Source organism: Leptodactylus fuscus, chromosome 8 (genome assembly GCF_031893055.1).
Source record: "Leptodactylus fuscus isolate aLepFus1 chromosome 8, aLepFus1.hap2, whole genome shotgun sequence".
NCBI classification, from domain to species: domain Eukaryota; kingdom Metazoa; phylum Chordata; class Amphibia; order Anura; family Leptodactylidae; genus Leptodactylus; species Leptodactylus fuscus.
Window position 1 is genome coordinate 66,670,477 of NC_134272.1, and position 25,516 is coordinate 66,695,992.

The 25,516-nt window shown below is 42.5% G+C and overlaps 1 protein-coding gene across 1 annotated transcript in view; it reads right to left on the reverse strand.

Annotated features, from left to right (window-relative positions):
- Nucleotides 1–456: 456 nt before the first annotated feature.
- UBE2F (ubiquitin conjugating enzyme E2 F (putative)) overlaps nt 457–25,516 on the reverse strand; it is a 144,210-nt gene continuing 119,150 nt past the window's right edge. The window contains exons 8-10 of the mRNA XM_075283958.1: nt 23,388–23,420; nt 19,816–19,878; nt 457–1,488 (exon numbers count right to left, since the gene is read on the reverse strand). Of these exons, the coding sequence (XP_075140059.1) occupies nt 1,438–1,488; nt 19,816–19,878; nt 23,388–23,420 (147 nt within the window). The 3' untranslated portion in view covers nt 457–1,437. The remainder of the gene's footprint in view (nt 1,489–19,815; nt 19,879–23,387; nt 23,421–25,516) is intronic.

A 25,516-nucleotide genomic window follows, 5' to 3' on the forward strand; every position in this document is an offset into this window, starting at 1 on the left:
TTCCAGCACAACTGGACTTTTCTATCCAATCTTCACTATTCCCGAGCAACAAAGGCAATGTCAGGCAGGAGGGGGGGGGGGGGGGGGGGTAATTCAGAGCTACAATCAGAGGCAGCCAATGTCAGAGCTCAGAATCTCCCCGTCTGTCCTTGCCTGACAACACAGAGTCTAAAGAGTATATCAGACACTAAAACTAAGTGCACTGATTGCTCAGGAATGGTGGGGGCTAGAGAAAAAATTCCAACTGTGCTGGAATCAGTGGAGCTGTACCTATTAACAGATACTAGAACAGAACTGGAGGTTAGAAGTTGGTGAAGATGGTGAAAGGTTCTCTTTAAAATTGATTGATATAATATAATGATTCTTCATTACCTCCTCAATGGAATAGTGTGAAACAGTGCAAATGTATGATTGTTCTGAAAGAAAAAACCAACAATAAAAAAACAACACGCAGCCTTGTTAGAGCAAAGAAAGTGCATATCCATGTATTTATATAACCCTGTATACATCTTCAGGGTGCGGATACAGAGGTTTTCAAGCTCCTTTAAACAAGATAATAATTTAATGTTGCATTAACACAGTAAAAAGTATAGATCACCAAAGTTCTGTGAATCCCTGTGCACTAGTAACGCTTTCATTGCCAGACAATCTGCATATTCCTTATTACTGCCAGCACACAGATAAAAACATTGCTTAAAAATAATATATATTTTAGGATAACGCCACATAAGCCTACCTATTAGTGAGGCCTATAACATGGATTTGGTATTCTGCTCCAGCCACGTATGTTGTCGATGTAAACGTCACGTCTGTTACGTAAAGGCTGGGAAGTATACTTACCGGATGTATAGTGGTACTGCTCATGAGGATTAACAATTTACAAGCTAGACTGAAATTTAGCAAGCCGCCAAGTTAGCCATCCAAAAAAATGAAATGGCACCTGACAAAATATATAGTCCTAGGACAAAAAGTCTACAGAGGTGGTCATCCTCCACAGTACACTTCAGAGCTCAAAAACACATGGTTAACTTAGGACTACCACCCAAACGTTCTGCTTAGAGACTCCGTGACATAAGAAACATCAAACACATTTCTGGTAAGATTCCTTACAGCATTGCATATATTGTTAGAGATATTCTGAAATACAGAAAAAAAAAAAAAAGAAAAACCATTGCCCCACTCCATAAAAAGAAGAAAAAAAATTCACACGTCAAAAAGTAAAAGAAGTGGGAGAAGTCGTTTTGAGGCTCCTGCTGGCTGGATGCTGAGATGGCATTTTATTGTAGGGGCTGGAGGTAAACTTTTGTATCAGTCTGGCAGGGAGAGGGCGCAAAACCTGTCAAATGGTTTCCAGATTCCTCCCCTATATGGCTCTGGAGACCCTACAGAAGATGGCCACTTCTCTCAACAAGGCGATCGGAGACTCAAAAGTTGGCATCATCTGGCGTAACGCTTGATGTAATCTTCCACTTTACTACGGTATTCTTCCTGTAAGAAAAAACCAAAAAGAAACATGTATAACACTCACAGGACTGAGTAGCGGGCTCTTCAGGGAGGAAGGAACAAAATGGCAATCGCAACAGGGAGTTCACAAACAATTAGAAGTGAAATGTCAGTGACGAAGAATACTGTTACATAAAAAAATAAAAAAAGCGCCTTGTTAATTACTTCTACCTCGTTATGATGAGACGCAGGGAAATCCAGGGAGGCCAGAAGTGTTTATTGCCAGTTATGTTAGAACAGACACAGACTTATTTAGATTATAGCTACATTTGGACTAGAATTATTACATGGCTTCCTATGGGAAAAAATCCTCTTGTTCCAATTTGGTAAAGACTAGAGATGAGCGAACAGTAAAATGTTCGAGGTTCGATATTCGTTTCGAGTAGCCCCTTAATATTCGACTACTCTAATTGAATATCGAACCCTATTATAGTCTATGGGGGGAAAATGCTCGTTTCAGGGGTAGGCAACGTTCAATCAAATTATACTTACCAAGTCCAGGAGTGAGGGTCGGGCTGGATCCTCCGAGAAGTCTTTTCCGTGCAGCGTCCCCGCGGCATCTTCTGGCTCTGAATTCACTCTGCCAGGCATCGGGCCTGGGCAGAGCAGACTGCGCATGCCCGCACTACAAGCAGACATGTGCAGTCGGCTCTGCCCAGGCCCGATGCCTGGCAGAGTGAATTCAGAGCCAGAAGACGCCGCGGGGAAGCTGCACGGAGAAGACTTCTAAAGGTAGGAGAAGAACCAGCGTTGATTGGCCGACTGTATAGCATTCGGCCAATCAATGCTGGTTCTGCATCGAACTTTCACATTCGAATAGCGAGTGGTACTCGATCGAGTACGAGTATTTAGAATACCGTAGTATTCGATCGAATACCTACTCGATCAAATACTACTCGCTCATCTCTAGTAAAGACAGTACAAATAACAAGACCATACATTACTGGATTTAAGGAAGGGTACAAGGGGAATGTGCCCGAGGGCCTCTACTAGTTTGGAGGGCTCATTGTTTTCAATATCTGAATACTATACCTTTTTTTTTTTTTTTTAATGTAGATTGTCAGCCCCATATAGGGATCACAATGTACATTTTTTTTCCCATCAGTATGTCTTTGTAGAATGGGAGGAAAGCCACACAAGCACGGGGAGAACATACAAACTCTTTGCAGATGTTGTTCCTCACGGGATTTGAACCCAGGACTCCAGCGCTGCAAGGCTGCAGTGCTAACCACTGAGCCACCGTGTTGCCATACTTAGTCCTTCGTGAGGAAAGAATAAAAGGAAGGGATTGTCGTGGTTGCAAACACTGTGTACTGTTAAAGTCCTATTTCCCATAGACTGCAGCCCACAAAAATGTACAAAAACCCATAAGAAAAAGATGTTATTTACTTCATGTAACACTCGATTGTCTGACTGTTATTTCTCCAATATACACACACCCTCTGAGGCTGGGCATGCAGGTGTTCTCACTGGAAGAGGGAGGTATGTTTTGGGAACACAAAAGACCCTTCTTAGCCCTACATCATGGACATAAATAAAGCACAGTCAGATGATGTAGATTTGCTAGTTTCTTCTGCCATCTGTCCATAATCCATACAAGTCTATGGAGGAGTATTGTTGGGGAAAGGAAGGGGAGACTCTGGCGTTCCTTACAGCCCGGCGATGAGGCTAGGCTGTAAAATTCGCCCTTTTGACAGTGGGGAAATATTGGTGCCAAAATTAACAGCACCAATATGTCCAGCACTGGGGCGCATATCGGAAAAGCTCTGGCAATCAAGACTAGGATTCCGATGCGGCAAACTACTCCTTTACATACAACAATTGATTTTTCTCAGCCCCAAGATTGCTCTTGAAGCCAAAAACAGAACGTTCAGGATGTTGCCAAAAAGCCCCTACAACAACATATTAGTGGTTAGAGGTGCGATGCTGCTAGACTTCCAGCACTGTCCAGGCTACCCATAGGATAGGTCATCAATAGAGATGAGCGAACATTGTTCGGATCAGCCGTTCCGAACAGCACGCTCCCATAGAAATGAATGGAAGCACCTGGCACGTACACTTTGCTGGCAGCCGGTCGCCGTGCCAGGTGCTTCCATTCATTTCTATGGGAGCGTGCTGTTCGGAGCGTGCTGTTCGGAACGGCTGATCCGAACAGTGTTCGCTCATCTCTAGTCATCAAGGCACACAATGCAATAAATTCAGCTTTCTAGCAATATATAATACCGCACATCTATGCGGACGTGAAACGTCTGCTTTAAGTTGATTCTTTTAGACACCAAGATTACACTTGAACATAAAAAGCATCATTATCAACCTTTTATTAAGTGATTTAGGAGTGATTTAGGCGTTAAACTGCTGATGAGGAACAATGTGATAAAATGAACAGTTCTTTAAAATGCAGATAAAGCGGAAGATTCATTGCAGGTTGGATGAGCGGTAATAGGTACCATGTGGTGCAGCCCATGAACAAACTGCTGCTTTATTCTGCAATTACTTCTGCCTTGCTCATAGGGTCCCGTAATATTCTTCTATTTAAGCGGAGTGCTTGAAAGGGAAGTATTATAAAATTTCGGATTAAAAATACTCCGATTGCAAGTCAACACATTTTCAAGGTAACCGCATTCCTTCCATTACCTAAACCTCAGACTATAGCGCTAGTAAACAGAACACCATCACCGATACATGACTTGCATGCGATATGGAAGCCATTCTACTGCTATATAATGAAGTTGTCATTCCTTGATCACAGGATGAAACTGGTTAGACACTTAATAGGCGATACATTTGGCTGTAAGATACCAATTTTCTACCCAAGCCCTGCTGTGCGCTATTTCAGAAAATGGGTCTTCAAAAGCCTTCCGAGTTTCCAATGAAAAAAAAAGGAACAAAGTGGTGAAAGTCCCTCTCGGAAGTCCTAGTGACACATTGTTTACGGCTTCTTTTCATGTGGAATGAAAGGCCAGTAGCATGAGCTGATGTATGCGCTCGACTGATGGCTGCATTCAGCGGCAAAGCCTGACTGACTGCACGCCATTTTCTTTATCGTGCTCTCACCAGAGGCGTAAATGGACTAAAAGGAGAGACAGAGATCAATCATTTTACAGCTGTTTTCAAAAATAATGATAAAAATCGCTCTGGAGACATGATGCCAGGCAATAACCGGATCAAGCTAGAAATAATGTGTCCGTAAATGGATACTCCCACTAACATAATCTGAGCTCGGCACCACTGCAAAAATAAAAGAAGATTGCCAAATACAAGTAAATGACTAAAGTGAATGCTACATCTTCTAGTGGTATAGGAGGACAGAGAAGGTTTCTTCTATAGCTGGAAACATCTTTGTTCTGCGCCGTGGGATGGTAGATTTGCATCTGCACTCTCCTACCTGTATCCGGCAAGAATGCACACTATGTAACATCTGCCTATTAAGTATAAGGTAATGTGTATGGGTCCATGACAATGAAACAGATGGCACATGGATTGGTATCAGTGTGCAGTTTGTGGTTTTCATTTCCCCATACACTTTCACTGGGGATCAAAATAACACTTTTTTTTTTGCACATGAAGTAAAATAGGTGATCATAATAATATTTTTTCCACTCAATTCAAATACGTAATTAATTTTTCTCCATCACGTTTTTTTTAAAATGTAGATTATGAGCTCCATATAGATTTTTTTTTTCCCTATCAGTATGTCTTAGTAGAATGGCAGGAAACCCACGCAAACACGAGAAGAACATACAAACTCCTTGCAGATGTTGTTCCTGGCAGGATTCGAACCCAGGACTCCAGTGCTGCAAGGCTCTAGTGCTAACCACTGAGCCACCGTGTTGCCCGCATGTTCAGTTTTTCGGTGATGCACAGTTTAATTTTGAAAAAAAAAATTCTACATTTATGTTTTCTTTGTTGATACTCAAGTTTTCTTCTGTATTTGGCACCAGGAATGTCTCTTTTTAGTGTCCAGCAGTAATTGACAAGTATCCTCCCCTTCATTCTATTTTTCCTGGTATTTGCTTGCCATGGTTGATATTTCTTGATGAAAACGCTCCCCATGTCCATCACTGACCGCGAGATTGTCAGGAAAGAAATCCAAAAAATTAATTTTGAGGGATATGTTACAGCCTAAATTATTGTAGGATTGTAACAGTTCAGCTACAATGTCAGGGTAATTTGAAGATTTGTGGTTTCCTAAAAAAAAATTCTAACCACACTTTTAAAAGACTTCCATGCAGCTTATTCAACTTGGCTAAGCTGCTCTTCGAATAATTCATCATCAAATCAAAGCTCTTATTTGGGGACCTACAAAAATTCTTTCTTTGACTTTAGCATCACTTACACGAGGGAATTTTTTATTTTTTTTCAAATGCTGGAAACCAGAACCAGATTTATCCATTGCTTTCGCATGGGAGCACTTTGCTCTTCCTACATAGATCAGGCATAAGGAAGGTCGGATGACCGAAACGTCCCATTACCAACTGATCCATCTTTCTACTTTGCACATATATGCCTTTATGTCCACGGTGCATCAATTTTTGGTATATCTACAATACAAGACTTTGTGTTTCACTGCAAAATTAGAATGTGCAGCAGAATTTTCATTTTGGATGTCGACAGGATTGGAGGACCCTATTTTTGCTTGCACCTCCATTTCTACACGGGAGTGTGCACTACCATTGTTATTTTATACAGTGACTGACGTGTTGGCCATTCCTTCTTGATATAGTGATTTGTCTCATCTCTGCTGTCCCACTCGCACAAGAAAACAACAAAATTTTGTGTAGACAAGCCACAAACCCGTTAACAAAATAACTACTTTTAAATCACAGAATATTTTCCAACAATACTTTTTATAATGATTTTTTTTCCCAAAAGAATTTTCATGTTTTCATATACGAGTTGCATAAGCTAATGGCACAGAAGGAAAAGAACTATAAATGAGTGAGCAAAAACTATACGTGATAGAGAAAATCTGATTGCATATTTGAAATTGGCACAGAACGTTACATATAAAACACAATAAATAATCCACGTACCAAAAATGTGTTTACCAGTGTTTTGTGTCTCTTTTCTACGACCCGGACAAACATCCAATAAAACTATAAATGTCCGTATTGAGACATAGAAATATAAAAGGGCATACATTATCCACAATTAAGGATAATTTATGGCAGCAAGCTACAGTCGTGTGCATAAGGCCTAATAGGAATTTCAAGAAATAAACAGTGGTCAAGTGGAGAAAGCTGGAGGCGCTTCATTACACACACAAAAAGAAAGAAAAAAAGACCAAGAATATGTTCTGCACAATCCTTACTTCACTACTGGGACAGGGTTTTATAAGACATTGGTGTAAGGAAGGCCTGGGCACTGTCCTTGTCAGGGTGGGAGTTATTTGGGGCGCAGGGTGAGGATTCTAAAGACCAATAGGGTCAGTTGGTAGGATCTCTTTGACTTGGTGGAGTAGCCTTTTGTCTGTGAGGATCACCAATGTTGCCACCTAGAGACCACAGTACAGGGCTTGAGGATCCAACCTCACCTTAATAATTGGGTAAGATCTATATCCGATATTTGTGCCTGAGTATCTCATGTCAGGACAATACTAGTGGGGTCTCTTGATATAATTGGAGATGTCATGTATTTCTGTTTGTGTGTTAATATGGTGATCATGTTTTAAATGATCAATTCTCTTTTCCCAAACTATCATCCAATCCACAAACAAACTCCTTATGATTTTTTTAAATATAATATTTGCCATTTCGTGTTGATTTGATCCAAGTATATGTTTTCTACTGGTTGAATGTTACAAGACCTGTTGTATATCAGCCCAACCTTGAGCATGTACTTGAGACAGGGACACAGCCCCAAAAACTTTGCAAGGCGAGTTAGTTTACGCAAACCTCCTACCACATACATCTTAAAGGGATCCTATCACTCAGACAATTTTTTCAAAGTACCACGTCGGAATAGCCTTAAGAAAGGCTATTTGTCTCATACCTTTCGCCGTCTTCTCCGCGCCGCCATTCACCTACAATCCCGGTTCTTGTCAGTATGCTAATGAACTCTCTTGCAGCACTGGGGGCGGGCCCCAGCGCTCAGACAGCACTGGGGGCATCCCCAATGCTGCGAGAGAACTCTTTCCAGCGCCGCCTCTTCTTCTTCAGCAGCGTCATCTTCAGCCTCTTCTTCCGGCGGCGGCTTCTTACTTCTAGACCTCAGGACTTGGGCAGACCAGACTGCGCATGCCCACAGGCCACGAGAAAATGGCTGCTTGCACAGTATTGGAAGCGGCCATTTTGTTGTGGCCTGTGGGCATGCGCAGTTTGCTCTGCCCAAGGCCTGGAAGTAAGAAGACACCGCCGGAAGAAGAGGCTGAAGATGATGCTGCTGAAGAAGAGAAAGTGGTGCTGGAGAGAGTTCTCTCGCAGCATTGGGGACGCCCCCAGTGCTGTCTGAGTGCTGGGGCCTGCCCCCAGTGCTGCTAGAAAGCTCATTAGCATACCGACGAAAAACCGGGATTGTAGGCGAACGGCGGTGCAGAGAAGACGATGAAAGGTAGGAGATGAATAGCCTTTCTTAAGGCTATTCCAACATGGTACTTAGAAAAAAAATCATGTCTGAGTGGGATCCCTTTAAGCATTCCTGCTGCACTGTTCTGCGAAATATATTACTGACATTGAGTGATTATGCATTATTAGAATGTTTTATAATTAGAGATGAGCGAACAGTGTTCTATCGAACACATGTTCGATCGGATATCAGGGTGTTCGCCATGTTCGAATCGAATCGAACACCACGTGGTAAAGTGCGCCAAAATTCGATTCCCCTCCCACCTTCCCTGGCGCCTTTTTTGCACCAATAACAGCGCAGGGGAGGTGGGACAGGAACTACGACACTGGGGGCATTGAAAAAAATTGGAAAAAGTCATTGGCTGCCGAAATCAGGTGACCTCCATTTTAGACGAATAGTGGATTTCAAATCCGGGTCATATGAGAATGTGAACTTTGTGACTATGAGACAGGGATAGCTGTACAGGCAGGGATAGCTAGGGATAACCTTTATTTAGGGGGGAATGTTATTAAAAATAACTTTTTGGGGCTCTATCGGGTGTGTAATTGTGATTTTTGTGAGATAAACTTTTTCCCATAGGGATGCATTGGCCAGCGCTGATTGGCCGAATTCCGTACTCTGGCCAATCAGTGCTGGCCAATGCATTCTATTAGCTTGATGAAGCAGAGTGTGCACAAGGGTTCAAGCGCACCCTCGGCTCTGATGTAGCAGAGCCGAGGCTGCACAAGGGTTCAAGCGCACCCTCGGCTCTGATGTAGGAGAGCCGAGGGTGCACTTGAACCCTTGTGCACCCTCGGCTCTGCTACATCAGAGCCGAGGGTGCGCTTGAACCCTTGTGCACACTCTGCTTCATCAAGCTAATAGAATGCATTGGCCAGCGCTGATTGGCCAATGTATTCTATTAGCCTGATGAAGTAGAGCTGAATGTGTGTGCTAAGCACACACATTCAGCTCTACTTCATCGGGCTAATAGAATGCATTGGCCAGCGCTGATTGGCCAGAGTACGGAACTCGACCAATCAGCGCTGGCTCTGCTGGAGGAGGCGGAGTCTAAGATCGCTCCACACCAGTCTCCATTCAGGTCCGACCTTAGACTCCGCCTCCTCCGGCAGAGCCAGCGCTGATTGGCCGAAGGCTGGCCAATGCATTCCTATGCGAATGCAGAGACTTAGCAGTGCTGAGTCAGTTTTGCTCAACTACACATCTGATGCACACTCGGCACTGCTACATCAGATGTAGCAATCTGATGTAGCAGAGCCGAGGGTGCACTAGAACCCCTGTGCAAACTCAGTTCACGCTAATAGAATGCATTGGCCAGCGCTGATTGGCCAATGCATTCTATTAGCCCGATGAAGTAGAGCTGAATGTGTGTGCTAAGCACACACATTCAGCACTGCTTCATCACGCCAATACAATGCATTAGCCAGTGCTGATTGGCCAGAGTACGGAATTCGGCCAATCAGCGCTGGCTCTGCTGGAGGAGGCGGAGTCTAAGGTCGGACCTGAATGGAGACTGGTGTGGAGCGATCTTAGACTCCGCCTCCTCCAGCAGAGCCAGCGCTGATTGGTCGAGTTCCGTACTCTGGCCAATCAGCGCTGGCCAATGCATTCTATTAGCCCGATGAAGTAGAGCTGAATGTGTGTGCTTAGCACACACATTCAGCTCTACTTCATCAGGCTAATAGAATACATTGGCCAATCAGCGCTGGCCAATGCATTCTATTAGCTTGATGAAGCAGAGTGTGCACAAGGGTTCAAGCGCACCCTCGGCTCTGATGTAGCAGAGCCGAGGCTGCACAAGGGTTCAAGTGCACCCTCGGCTCTCCTACATCAGAGCCGAGGGTGCGCTTGAACCCTTGTGCAGCCTCGGCTCTGCTACATCAGAGCCGAGGGTGCGCTTGAACCCTTGTGCACACTCTGCTTCATCAAGCTAATAGAATGCATTGGCCAGCACTGATTGGCCAGAGTACGGAATTCGGCCAATCAGCGCTGGCCAATGCATTCTATTAGCCCGATGAAGTAGAGCTGAATGTGTGTGCTAAGCACACACATTCAGCACTGCTTCATCACGCCAATACAATGCATTAGCCAGTGCTGATTGGCCAGAGTACGGAATTCGGCCAATCAGCGCTGGCTCTGCTGGAGGAGGCGGAGTCTAAGATCGCTCCACACCAGTCTCCATTCAGGTCCGACCTTAGACTCCGCCTCCTCCAGCAGAGCCAGCGCTGATTGGCCGAATTCCGTACTCTGGCCAATCAGCACTGGCTAATGCATTGTATTGGCTTGATGAAGCAGTGCTGAATGTGTGTGCTTAGCACACACATTCAGCTCTACTTCATCGGGCTAATAGAATGCATTGGCCAGCGCTGATTGGCCGAATTCCGTACTCTGGCCAATCAGCACTGGCTAATGCATTGTATTGGCTTGATGAAGCAGTGCTGAATGTGTGTGCTTAGCACACACATTCAGCTCTACTTCATCGGGCTAATAGAATGCATTGGCCAATCAGCGCTGGCCAATGCATTCTATTAGCGTGAACTGAGTTTGCACAGGGGTTCTAGTGCACCCTCGGCTCTGCTACATCAGATTGCTACATCTGATGTAGCAGTGCCGAGTGTGCATCAGATGTGTAGTTGAGCAAAACTGACTCAGCACTGCTAAGTCTGCATTCGCATAGGAATGCATTGGCCAGCCTTCGGCCAATCAGCGCTGGCTCTGCCGGAGGAGGCGGAGTCTAAGGTCGGACCTGAATGGAGACTGGTGTGGAGCTATCTTAGACTCCGCCTCCTCCAGCAGAGCCAGCGCTGATTGGCCAGAGTACGGAACTCGACCAATCAGCACTGGCCAATGCATTTCTATGGGGAAAAGTTAGCTTGCGAAAATCGCAAACTGACAGGGATTTCCATGAAATAAAGTGACTTTTATGCCCCCAGACATGCTTCCCCTGCTGTCCCAGTGTCATTCCAGGGTGTTGGTATCATTTCCTGGGGTGTCATAGTGGACTTGGTGACCCTCCAGACACGAATTTGGGTTTCCCCCTTAACGAGTTTATGTTCCCCATAGACTATAATGGGGTTCGAAACCCATTCGAACACTCGAACAGTGAGCGGCTGTTCGAATCGAATTTCGAACCTCGAACATTTTAGTGTTCGCTCATCTCTATTTATAATGCAAATTATACAGAACTACAATGAGCAAGATGATAAATATTTTGACCTGCTAATAAACAGCACCCTCTAATGAGCAATGGACTTTTTTTGAACAATCGAGCATAGTCCTAACGAAAACGGAAGCGAAAATTCATCAAGTGAAAGTAATGTTTTATCCTACCACAGTCAAACCATCTGTCTTCTGATCAAATTTTTATCAGATTTCTGCAGCATATTAATATTAATGTAGAATCTGCCAACAATTTTTCTTAAAGAGGATGATGCACTAATTTGTCATTTTTAAAGAAACTTTAAAATTCACAGAATTTACGTAATATCTAAGCTTTTCCATTTTTGCACAGGGTATTTCAGACACAATAGAAACAGTCCATTACATTTACATTTCTACAAACTTTAAAACTAATTTGTGCCTACTTTGGCTGTACTGACTAGGAGAACATTAGAACAGAAGCCAGGAAACTGCTGATCCTGCAGAGTCTGCTCAGTGTCAATAAACTCAATATGGCGGCACCTACTGCACATACCACTAGGCACATTTCATCTAAAGAATGGAAAAATGGAACAGACCATTGGAAACAAATGTGAAATAGATGGAAGGTAACAGATCACAGAACTGCTGAACTATACTGGAATATTTATCCGTGATCTACTTTGGTTCACCTTCCGTCTATTACATATTGCTTTGGCATGGTAGGCTATATTTACCCTATAGTGGAAAACTATGTCAATCAAATACTTGGGTATTCAGATCACCAATACCTACAGTTCTCTCTGCCTTTCTAACTATTCATGAAAACCCCTCTGCCTCTCTCTTCTAGGTCGGATTTCATCTGTGAAAATGTCAGTCGTTGTAAAGTTGCTCTCTCTCTTCGACACTCTACCAGCCATACTAACCACTGTCTTCCACTCGATTTAGTCCATCTAGTTGGATGTTGTGTTGGCCTACAAACTGCCCTGCAAGATGTTTTGGCTACAACGGTCTAGAAAATAAGGGACAGATCACTATGACAAGTCTTGACTGCTGGTTTGTTCTGGAGGAGGCAACTGCCACCATCCTGGTGGACCTCTATGCTAGGAGCAAGGAATGGAGGTCAATAACATACCATACTGCTCTTCTTTCACAATAAGGCCGAAAAAAACATGGAGATTTGGTCCACATGGAGCCAAATAATACAAAAATGTTCTAAAACTAAAGATTGAAAAATTAACATAAAACACAGCATTAATCAAATTTATGTTCAAAACCCTTGTGTATTGTGCTTGCCAAAATGTGTCTATATATCTGTAAAAGCCTATGACCTAGGTTGTATTTGACACAGTCTTGCAGATATGCACTGGGAACGTTCCAGACTCGTATGTCAAATGCATCCATAGGCCTTATTTACCAGGATGCCAAAAGAGCAGATAAAGAGTTGTCAGTTGTCAGATTACTAAGAATTACTTGTCTTTGTTTTTTCAGGTGATCAACATCCGAAAAGGGTGCCGGCTGAGCTGACAAACAGGCATCTTTGTCTGAGTTGGAGCATCATACCCCAAATCTATAAAGACATGTGAGTGGTTTAGTGTCTCAAATCGCCCTGATAGATTTCCTTTAAATGTACCCGTGTAGTAAGAAGAGCAGTGGGAAGCTTTTATTCCTTTACATTTGCACTCCACTTAAAAGGACAGCCTGACAACTCTTTTATCGAGGACCTTTCACTGCGTCCTTGCATTCTTTAATAAGGAACTCTACACAGATTCTGATGCAGATGGAATTTTATCTATGTAAACACCCATATTCCAGAATAATCATTTGTTACATTTCTAAACTAACATGCTAATTAGCCACCCTGCAGTCAGATGGGTGGTCTCTCAATGGTTTGCTCCATCTCAGGACCACCCACATACGATGACAAATTCTAATTTGCATATTGGGTGCTGAAACTGACGTTATCGATTCCTTAGGACTGGTGTATCGGAGTGCCACCCTCTGCACAATGCAAAGATTTGGAGTTGGTTTAGGTGATTAAAGACCCTGTAAGTCATGCACAAGGGGTGATTACGTACCATTTAGAAATGCAGATTTCAAGGTTCAAGTGCTGGAATCTCGAGGGTTTCCAATGTTTATTTTTTACAGTCTCTAAGGGACTTTCCATTTCTAATTTACCGTAAAAGTATCAGAGAACTCTTTGCTCGGTTCTCCACAGCTGTTACATCTCTATTACTTTGCTGCATATTAACCTGAATCTTAATGGAAAATCTCCCAGCTCTGAAGGAGGTCAATGATCCTAATTATGAAGAGTGACATTAATTAGCCCCTGTTGTGACAACAAACACCTTATGAGAGTCTGTTTATGTCTGCTGCATTTGTTGTTGGTACATTATTTTCATGGTTCATGGCAGTAAGAGTTCATGGGTGAATCTCATTATAAAGGAGATAAAAAAAGAAAAGGTCCTGGCAAATCGTACGGTCATAGGAAAGGTTAGAAAAAGGTAGAGATTAAAAATACGAAATAACATGCAGTGTATACACCGAGAAAAATCCTAGCTGGTCATCTAAGATCAGTTCTTGAAGTTTGGTACTTGTCAAAGTCTATATCAGAAACCCAAACTTCTTGATCTCCAAGTGTTGCAAAACTTCATGCATGATACCATGTTGGGGATATAACCGGTTAAATTTCCATGTTGTTTTTCTGAAAAGCTACATATACAAAACCAAAAAACCCCAAAACACAATTTTGCTGCGTTTGCATGTTTTAGTTGCTGCATGTGGATAAGATTACGTTAAGTGGTAACTAGAGATGATCGAGTAGGTACATGCCTGGCAGCGAAAGGGTTAAATCCAGTAATGTATGGTCTTGTTATTTGTAGTGTCTTTACTAGAGATGAGCGAGTAGTACTCGATCGAGTAGGTATTCGATCGAATACTACCGTATTCTAAATACTTGTACTCGATCGAGTACCATTCGCTGTTCGAATGGAAAAGTTTGATGCAGAAACAGCATTGATTGGCCGAATGCTATACAGTCGGCCAATCAATGCTGGTTCTTCTCCTACCTTTAGAAGTCTTCTCCATGCAGCTTCCCCGCGGCATCTTCCGGCTCTTCATTCACTCTGCCAGGCATCGGGCCTGGGCAGAGCCGACTGCGCATGTCTGCTTGTAGTGCGGACATGCGCAGTCGGCTCTGCCCAGGCCCGATGCCTGGCAGAGTGAATTCAGAGCCGGAAGATGCCGCGGGGACGCTGCAAGGAGAGGACTGCTCGGAGGATCCAGCCCAACCCTCACTCGTGGACTTGGTAAGTATAATTTGATCGAACGCTGCCTACCCCTGAAACGAGCATTTTCCCCCCATAGACTATAATAGGGTTCGATATACGATTCGTGTAGTTGAATATTGAGGGGCTACTCGAAACCTCGAACATTTTACTGTTTGCTCATCTCTAGTGGTAACCCCATCTACAGGATCATATTTAAGCTTGCAGCTTAAGCAAATCAAAGTGGTTTTCCCAATACATTGCTTTATGCACCTTTGATACAATTGAATATAATCTCCTTAGAGTTTACAGCTTGTTTCCAAGGTTTTAGCCCAATTCTTTTCTCTAACCTCTAGTGGTTGAGCTGATGAGTCTGTCACTGGTCCCAGTCACCTATGTCCTCTGCAAAGTACTTTCAGTTGTTGAGTCATGATAAGGGCTAGAACAGAACCTCTATGTTATCTCTCTATATAAACCTGCTGGTTTAAACTGAAAACCAGGAAGTGGAGGGGAGAGGAGCCAAGAGAGCAGGAGAAACCCTGAGATGGGAAACCCCATTTAAAATTTGATCCACTAAGCCGCAGCAGGTTAGCCTGTGACAGCTACAGGCAGTAAAGGATTTGCCACTTCACACTAAACCAATGACTATATTAAGGTTTCAGAACTGCTACCACCACACAGGACAAATTGTTAAACCACTTCTTTGAGGCGGCTGCAATAAAACTAATTAACGTGTAGCTCCATGTTGGATATCGCTTCTCCTCACCAATCACTAGTTAGATAATGGGATTTAGAACAACAGGGGACCATAAAATTAGATGTTTCTGTAGTAAGACGAACAGTGGGAATTTAACAATCCTTCAGTTTCAAAGTCACCAATTTCACCCAGTTCTAAAATTTGTATTTAACTCAGTAAGAGACAGGCTTTATAGTGAAGTACAAAGAAATTACATTGTGCAAACAGATGTATAAGCCAAGATGAAAATAGTGGAGGGGAATTTTACGAAACGGCTCATACCAGTTTTCTGGCGCAAATGTGGCACATTTTTGGGTTATGGTGGGCACTGAAGGGGTCATTTCACTAAGTGTCAGGGTCACTATACTACATGCGGGGGAGCTCCCACCGGTTAAGAGCACTGTGATTTGGACCCCAGTGTGAATGGAGTGACATGTCACAAATGTGTGCAGGTGCTCCATCCATTTCATTTGGAACCACTAGAGATGGTCGAGTTCTGTACTTCAGCTATCTCCAATAGTTCCCATTGAAAGGATTATATAATATTGACCTTCCATTTAAACCAATTTAATTCTTGGTGGCTTAGTGGTCAGACCACCACATACCAGCAAGTTATCCCATCCAGAGGATAGGAGGTAACTTGACTTAGCCGGAAAAGTCCTTTAATGTCTGTTCAGCACTGGTATATGTTGCTGCTATGAAAGAAAAGGTAAATGTGTTTTTTGCTTAGTTTTTTGGTGGCTGAAAGTTTTGGGTGACAATAGGATGGGCAAAACCACATTGGTCGGTACTACGACCCCTACTACATAACTCTCTAGAGCAGAGGAAAGAAATTCATTTTGACCAACGAGAGCTCATCCTTCCTGCTACATCAGTAAATGTTAGAGGTCTACATTCGTGATTTACATCATACATGCAGGAGAGACAATACATCACTAAGACTTTTTAATGGCACCCAAAGAGCAAGCCAATGACCTACTAATCTACTTTTTATTACCAAATGCTATAAATCAGGAGAAATCTTGCATACAGAAGGTAACACGAGATCTGGCTTATGGGATTTATCTTCATCGTCAGAGCAAAGCCAATAAAAATACTACAATGGTTACAAATGCCATATATTCAACCTGCGACCATTCATTTTGTCAGGCTGCTTTAGTGAGCTCATTTGAGAGTTCCTCAACCCACTATAGTGTATTTATACCGCTATAATACTAAGAACGGTCAGGGAGAGGTCAGTCTACTTTATAGGCTTTGTATGTTTGTTAAAAGGCAAATAAATGAAATAGAAATGTGTTCATTACAAATAATGGGATGAAAATAGACGTGAAAAACCAAATCATTTTACAAACACGCACAAGGTGTCAAAAGGGATTTAGATGATGATCAATATGGTCTCAACCAGAGTAGAGGAGTCAAATTGGGTGAATTTGGGAGTCTGGCGTCAAATTAAAATGATTACAATTTTTTTCAATACAGTATAATTAATTTGTTGCATACATGACTTCTCCCGAGCTGCACCACTTCTCTGGAATGCTCTACCCGGACAATCAGATTAACTCCCAATTTCTACAGTTTCAAGCGCAAACTAAAGACACATCTTTTCAGACAGGTCTATCACAATTCCTAATGTAAACCCTTCCGTACTATAATTAGAATCCTCAAAATCCAACCCTCCTCTGTCCCCGCTCCCACATTACCCCACATGATATGATGCCATTTCAGGCTAACTTTATATGTCCAGGCAGCATCCACATGTTAAAGGACATGACTGGTGATGGCTCATTAAATTTTATGTTTGTATAATGACAGTCACCTCTATTACAAAATTGTCTGACCACTGTATAAGCGATGCCGCCCCTGCTACCTCTTATGTCACCCCCTCTACCTCTTAGATTGTAAGCTCTTGTGAGCAGGGCCCTTAGTCCCAGTGTGTGAAATGACTATTTCTTTGTAATGTATATGTATTTTTGTCTGTATTTGAACCCTACAAATTGTACAGTGCTGCGGAATATGTTGGCAGAATATGTATTATTATAGTTTCATAAGAATTTAATCACAACTTTTTAAAGAATTAGATGATTTTTATGGCTTCAGATTGATCTAGGCCATGAGCCATTTACGACTGAGATGGAGCCAGGCTGTGGAAGAAGAGAAGAGTCGGAGTTGGCAGTCCGTCCTACCAATTACACAGCCCTAATCCTAACAACTTCTCCCCATTTCCATAATGATCCCAAACTAACATATAATCAAATATTACTGTACTCGTGTATGATATGAAAAATAGATACAAATTGTAAAAACTTCTGCTCTACAAGGTTACAGCTCCGTTGCAGATTTCCTGCTTCCTACTTTGCCATTCTTTTTCTTTTGAGACTTTTACATTTGAGGTGAACCTTCCAGGCATTGCCTCTCTGTTTATGGTGGCATCTTACACAGCAGATAAAAAAATGAAAAGCAGAATTGCAATGTAACTGGATTTCAGGCTAGAAAACAAAATTTACAGTAAACTAGTTGGGACAAGAGTTAGAAAGACTGACATCCTTCTCACTTAAAGAACTTTTTTTTCTAATTATTAAAACCAGATGAAACACATCACATCACTTTTTCTCAATCAGTGTTTATTTCTATTTTATGCACTGCCATCTTGCCTGAGCCTGATTCAATGGTGTTTTCTATAGAGGTATTATCTTCTATTGTAATAATGCCTGTGATGGAATGAGGTAACTGCTGCGTAGAAAATTCCCTAGAGAAATGGCAAGTGCCAGGTTGTTATTAGGCTTCGTTGCCAGAGTGAAAATTGCACAAGATAGTTTCTATATTAAAGGTCACTCTTGGAAGAATTACACGTAAAGAAACCAGTAGTAGTAATTAATAAGGGTAGGCTAGTCTGTGATGTAGACGTCCAACACCTGAGAAAGAAAGGTAAAATGTGGTGCAACCATAATGGGGCTGCACCACAGAGTTTTTTGCAGGCAGATTTTGAGGCAGACTGTGTGTGAACTCACCCATAAGAAACCATGCACAAGGACTTACATAGCCAGAGAACAGATTGCTCAGCAATACTGCAGATATTTCAATGTATGATAAAAACCTAGGTGCCCTTTAAATGATGCTTGAAAGAACTGGCCAAAGTCTCCATGTCAGCTGACTTTGCTTAGGTATATATGCAGCTCGAATGTTCTAGAGTCAATTCTTCTAAAAACTGCTGCATACACATATATAGATATCCATTCCGCTGCCAGTTGTTTGTCCCAGTATGATACACAGAAAGCAAATGACAACTCTGAGGAGCCAATGGCATATATGACCTTACTATGTTGTGAATCCTGCACCAATGTTCTAAGATTTGGCATGCACAAAGATTAACACGTCGCACCACGCGGTGTTGGAAATAGGATTTCTGCTCTTATTATATCATATGACTTTTTCAGGCGCTTTTCAATAAAGGTTCACATCAAATAAAGGCCAGAGAGGTGGAGATCTGCACATACGATCGATACAAAGAATGGGCAAGTTGGCATTTGTTTAATGAAGGCACTCCACCTCTATTCGCAGATCCATTATTGAGTGCTGTCATGTTACATTCTCCATTATACTGTATGTTATACGTTTTCTATGAAGAATTATAGAAAAATAACAAACATTTAACCTTGTAGCCACTTCAGTGGTCCAGGATCACGGGTGCCATACTTGCCTGTGAATCACGAATGCAGCTAGTATGTTGGCCAAACTAGGGATCATTCACGTCACATTAGGGCAGGGGTAGGGAACGTACGGCTCTCCAGCCGTTGCAAAACTACAACTCCCAGCATGCATACTTGCTCTGCTGTTCTTGGAACTTCAATGGAAGTGAATGGAGCATGCTGGGAGTTGTAGTTTCACAGCAGCTGGAGAGCCGAAGGTTCCCTATCCCCGCATTAGGGTAGGCTTGGCATCCATGGCTACATACACAGGATACCACTAGGATTTGCAACTATCATAACCCCTTCACGCCACAGCCATTTTTCAATTTTAGTTTTTGACTCCATGCCTTGCAATAGTCATACCTTTATTTTTCCATTCGCAGAGCTGTATGAACAGTTGTTTGCAGTAATGGTACCAGTACTGGGGAGCTGGCCTAAAACCCTCAGACTTGGGGGGAACTGGAGAAAAATGGCAATTGTTTGACTTTATGGGTTTACTTTTTACAGCGTTGACTGTGCAGCCAAAATGACATGTCACCTGTTTTCTATGGATGGGTTGGTAGGAATCCAGGGAGACCAGAGTGTTAAATCTGGATAGACACTGCGACAAGACTCTGACGCAGATGTGACCGTAGTCTTCGTTGCATTTACTGAAATGGGACTGGGGGGCAGCATGGTGATGCTCTCCAGAGAGTTGCCCATCTTCAAGACAACTTGTCAGTATTTTGGTAGCAGACAGATGCAAGTATTTTACCAGTATACATATGCACATGTCTATTCTCCAGAGATGTGTTATATTGCATAACAAAAACAATCCCCTCCCCCATAAAAACCCCTCTCAAAATCAAAGCAAGGTGAATATAATGAAGAGATCAGGAAGACACCGAGAGTGCCCTTGAGCACAGCCCGGACCCCTACATACCTTATCTCTCAAATGGTGTTCTGCTGCTTCAATGTTCAAAGGATCATCAAAATTTAATAGGTCCTAGAGGTACAAAGAAAAAATTCACAAAGCGGAAAAGATTTCACACAAAATAGGATTGTAAATTGGTCCTAGACACTTTTCAGCTCTGGTAAAGGATTCAGCTAAACTTTCAATCACGGGTCAGATTTTGCATTACAAATCGGGCTTTCTATAAACTTGCCTGCAGATGGTTTTGCTGAGCTGCCCATTACCACTTACTTCTGTCATGAGATCATAGCAACATGTTGCAGTACGGAACAATATCATTGCACATCTTATAAACATAAGGCCACACTTTAAGAAATGAAGGCATAAGAGCTCCTACGTATTGTACACATATGTCAAACAGAAGAAAGATCACATCCAGAATACTCTGCATCCAGACCGTGTAGTGTTACTAATAGGGTATTATCTTCTGTATGGACCCCGTCTCTCTATACCTCTATGTGTGGGCAGCTTTATAGGTGCAGTTATGCCAGATTAAAAAAAAAAAAGAATGGCGTACAGCATGACCACTATATATTCCCTTTTCAGAAAAAAAAGGGTCATTTTGGTTGTTTAAAGGGACACTTCATTGAATTTTTTTTTTTTTTTTTACCTCCTTGAGTCATTATATTGCCTAAAAGCCCATCCTCCTCATTAGTAACAGTGTTTTTCCTTATCCGGCTGCTCACCTTCTTCAATAAGTCATAGGATTCTTTTTTTTAAGCAGTAATTGCTGTGCACACAGGAGGTGTGTTGCCTGCAGATACTATCTCAGATTCTTTAGAGTCTCACCCCCCCCCCTCCGTTCTTCTGCCTCCCTGCACCTCCTCTGCCTCCAACATCATCTGCTCCCTTTAGTGGTTTCCCCCTCTCGCAGTCAGGTCACCCTTCCCCAGGGGTTACCAGCAGTAGTAGGTGCAGCTTACAGGACCTGTGGTGACATCATCCTTATAGCTGCTGGTCTAGGAAGGTCAGTTTTAGTATTACTTCTGCAGAGTTGTGCCAGAACAAGAAACAGACATGGGTTCATGTTCTAGACACAGGTAGAGATATTAGATATCCATTGGGTATGCCGTGACATTGATACAGGACTCAGAGATGGGACCTACATTTGAGTCCTTCCACTGGCTTTCTGCAAGTCCCATACAAATGAATGAAAGGACACGCGTATGTCTCCATCACATTCACTTGTGTTCTGCCATAAGGGTCACGTCCTCCCAGAAGTGCGGCCTGCATCTAGATATAGACAAATACAGATGGGAATCCACATTTAGTTTCAATGGAGCTGAAATCCCACACAAAACCTATGGACAGGTCTGACACTATACTTTCTAATCCTAGAAAAAACCTTTTAATCTGATGGCAACAGGGAATTGTAGGGAACTCTGGGGACCCGTGATGTGTGATTGGTAGCGAATGTCTCTTCTAAATTGAATGTTTTAGTAGTTGGAAAACCCTGTGCAATAATTCCTTCAATACAATATGGAAACATTTTCTCTTAATGACAGTATTCTACTATTACCAATAATAAAAGACATTTTCTCCAACTTTACAATGCTCTCAGTTTGATATTGTTTTGAGGATTTAAAGGGAACATACCAAACTAAAAATCCAGTCTGATCGGTATATTATAGAGCAGGAGGAGCTGAGCAGATTGATATACATGATAATAATACTACAGATAGCTGCCGTTCAAGACATCATCCAATTCTACGCTATTACACAATGTACAGTGAATAAATATAAAACCAATGACAATGGGGGATTTAAAAAAAAAAAAAAAAAAAAAAATAATTACCTTGCCAGTTTTCTGGTGCACATACACAGATAATATGTCTACTTTAGGGTATGTTCACATGGCGGAAAATGGTTTCCGCTGTGTAAACTTCCGCGAGCCTAGCCAATGCAGTGCAACAGTATTACGTCGTGGCACCCCGCTCCAGAATAGGCCTGAATGGATAGGCCTAAACAGGAGCGTGTCTCTAGGTGTGTCAGGATAGGTCATGTCGCATCTTTTTTCTGCTATTAGATAGGAGCCATTTTTGCAGGCGGATTTTGAGGCGTCAAAATCCGCCTGCAAAAAACTGGGTGAGCATACCCTTAGGGTGCATTCACACTGAGTAAACGCTAGCTTATTCTGAACGTAAAACACGTTCAGAATAAGTGGCGTCTAAAGCAGCTCCATTCATTTCTATGGGAGCGGGGATACGAGCGCTCCCCATAGAAATGAATGGGCTGCTTCTTTCACTCCGTGCAGTCCCATTGAAGTGAATGGGGAGTGCCGGCGTGTACGCTCCGGCATGAGCAGAGCTTGCCGTATACGCCGGCACTCCCCATTCACTTCAATGGGACTGCACGGAGTGAAAGAAGCAGCCCATTCATTTCTATGGGGAGCGCTCGTATCCCCGCTCCCATAGAAATGAATGGAGCTGCTTTAGACGCCGCTTATTCTGAACGTGTTTTACGTTCAGAATAAGCTAGCGTTTACTCAGTGTGAATGCACCCTTAGACTGATGGGACCAGTGCAGACATCACAGTGTTCTTTTTATCTGAAATCTATGGCAGTGTCTGACGGGTGCATATTTCAATTCTGGCACATGGGTCCACCTTTGCAGCAGGGCCTTTTAATAATTCTCTCACATTTTATAGAAGTGCATTAGACCAGAGGAAGATGTGCTGATCTTAAAGGGGTTTTCCAAGCTAAAAATATAGATGATCTATCCTAAGAATAAATCATCAATTTCAGATAAATGGGGGTCCAAAACAGCACCCCCACTGATCAACTGTACTCAGCAGATAACACACAGAGAATGGAGCAGAAAGCAGACAGCTCTGTTCTCTGTAGTAGCCGGACTAGGTTAATACACTAAAACACTGATGACCTTTCCTTAGAATAGGTAATCAATATTGATGACTGGTCAACATCCAAGGACCTCTGCAGATCAGCTGTTTGAAGTGGGAGCAGTGCAGCTTTACAAGTCATTGGTCATCTGGCCCATTTTATACCAAGCACAAACCCTATACTATTTATTGGACATTGGATGAGCCCTGCGGTCTCTTCAAACAGCTAGTAGGTGCGGGGGGCCAGATATTGGACCAACCAGACATTGATGACCTATCCTAAGAACAGGTCATCCATATCTTAGTCCTGAAAAACGGTTTTAACATGAATCTATAGCCTGCAACCCATCAGCTACCTATGGACGGCTATGAAATATGAGCATTACTCCATATTCCTCTGCTGCCTACACAGCCGTGAATTGACTTTTACCTGACTTTAATAGCTACTTGACTTTCACATTACTTACCAATATAAGTCTATAAAGCATTACATAGAGACCACACAGCTCTGTTAATGTTCCGTTACGCCAGTCTCTTGGCTATTATTATCTTTATTATGTGGTTTCAGTAAGTTTCTCTTCCCGGCCATATACCTTATCAGCAGAAACACCAGTCCATGTGAATGGAGGAAGCGGTTCCTGCTCTCTGTTATTAATATATAAATCAGAAGAACAAGACATTTATCATATTATATCTGTACTTACTGTAAACAAGGAGTTCAATCCCCACACCACATCCTGCAAATAAAAGAAGAAAGGGAACAATCAGACACCAGAAAGATGTCAGCAAAAGATGGTTAAGTCATTTATTAGCTAGTAACATGGTTTACTTATCAGGAACAGAGCCCCAGGATAGAGAAATGTGCCTGAGCCCGTGGCGGAGAACACGACATGCTGCAAAGTACCGGGCAATGGAAAAAGCGGTGTCTAAATGAAATCCAAATTAAAGCCTGAATAGAAAGACTGCGGGGAATAACAGATGATTATCGGATTTTACAGTCATAGGGAAGAGGAAAAAAAACAGCAACGATCACAAAGGGCATCTGAGAATGAGAGACAGCAATAAGAGATATGGATCCTGACTGCAGCAACAGAATAAGGAGCTGCTGTAGACCGCGGCGAGATAAATAAGATAGGCTGCAAAAAGCGCAAAGATTTCATTTACCATTTTTTGGGGCTATTTTTTAATAGGTGTTGTCAACTATTGAAACGGACAGACGAAAAGGCAGAATATAGAGCTGAAGTCTCCGCTGACGACTATTACACATTTATGTATTGTTACAGTAGCACTAAACCAGGGGTAGGTAACCTTCGGCTCTCCAGCTGCTGTGAAACTACAACTCCTATCAGGCTCCATTCACTTCCATGGGAGTTTCAAGAACAGCAAAGCAAATAGGCATGCTGGGAGTTGTAGTTTTACAACAGCTGGAGAGCCAAGGTTCCAATCCCTACCCCTGCACTAAACAAACATAATAAGCACTGATGTCAGCACACAAGAGGTTAACTCACGCCAAAAACAAGGCTGCACAAGAGGCACTATATGAGGTCCATTGACCAGGCAGCCATTCACCAAGGTCATAAACTGAGGTCTGTAACAATCTCAACAGATGTAGGATTTCCTTCCAACATAAAAACTGAATAATAATGATATACGGTATTTGTGGTTGTAACTCTAGCCGTCATGTTTTGGTAACAACCCCAGAGAGATTAGAGAGCCCTAAGGCTTTATTCACAGCAAAACATTTAGCATCCATGGGGCACCATTTTCATGGATCCCTCATAACCTTCAGTCTATCAAGCGATCCGTGAACTCGGCAAAACCGGACAATATTTTGTGACTATTTATGTAGATTGTGAGCCCCATATAGGGATCACAATGTACAATTTTTTTCCTATCAGTATGTCTTTTGTAGAATGGGAGGTTGTTCCTGGCGAGATTGGAACCCAGGACTCCAGCGCTGCAAGGCTGCCGTGCTAACCACTGAGCCACTGTGTTGTCCCTGTTTTGGGACTAATATATATATATATATATATATATATATATATATATATATATATATATATATATATATATGTCATGTGAATAGCTAACTTCACTTGAACGGTTTAATATGGACCCAAGCCATTGTCTGAATAGAGTTGAAAGGGATTGTTCTGTAAAGGACACTTCTCCCCTTATTCACAAGGATGATATCTATACACCAGGTTCGCTGCCACATACACGGATCCATGATAATACAGGCATGCAAATGTGGCCATAGAAATGAGTGTGCCATCTGTGAAAAACAAGGCCAAAACACTGAAAAGCACATAATTGTGTGCATGCCGCCTAAGATGCAGAAGACTGACTTCCCCCTAGGAATAGGTTTAGAAAAAAAATAAAAGGGCACCACCGCTCTGCTCTGTTTAAAACGCATGTTGGAGAATGAAGGGATGGAGTCATGCCGAATTCGGAGAGAAGCTTAAGGTTAAGCTCATGCAGTAGAAAATGAAGAGGAACTTCTCTTCATTTTCCACCGCTGTTTCCAGTCTCAATCTACCCATCACAGGAGGATGATGCAAGACCTTGGCATTTAGTCACGGCTTTATGCTGCCGATTAGGCCCAGATGAATAAGGAGCTGCAGAAGCTATGGTAGGACGCTTAATTTTCAACATCCTGCTACAATCTCTGCTTTCTATAGAAAACAATGATAGGCAGAATCTGGGTGGAATCTGATGGTGATCTGGGGTTGTAATATACCCACAAATCAGCAACAAATTCCTCTTTGTGAACTAACAGAAACCAAGCAGGACTAGGAACACGAGCCCACGTCGGAGCAGGAGCACAAGACCG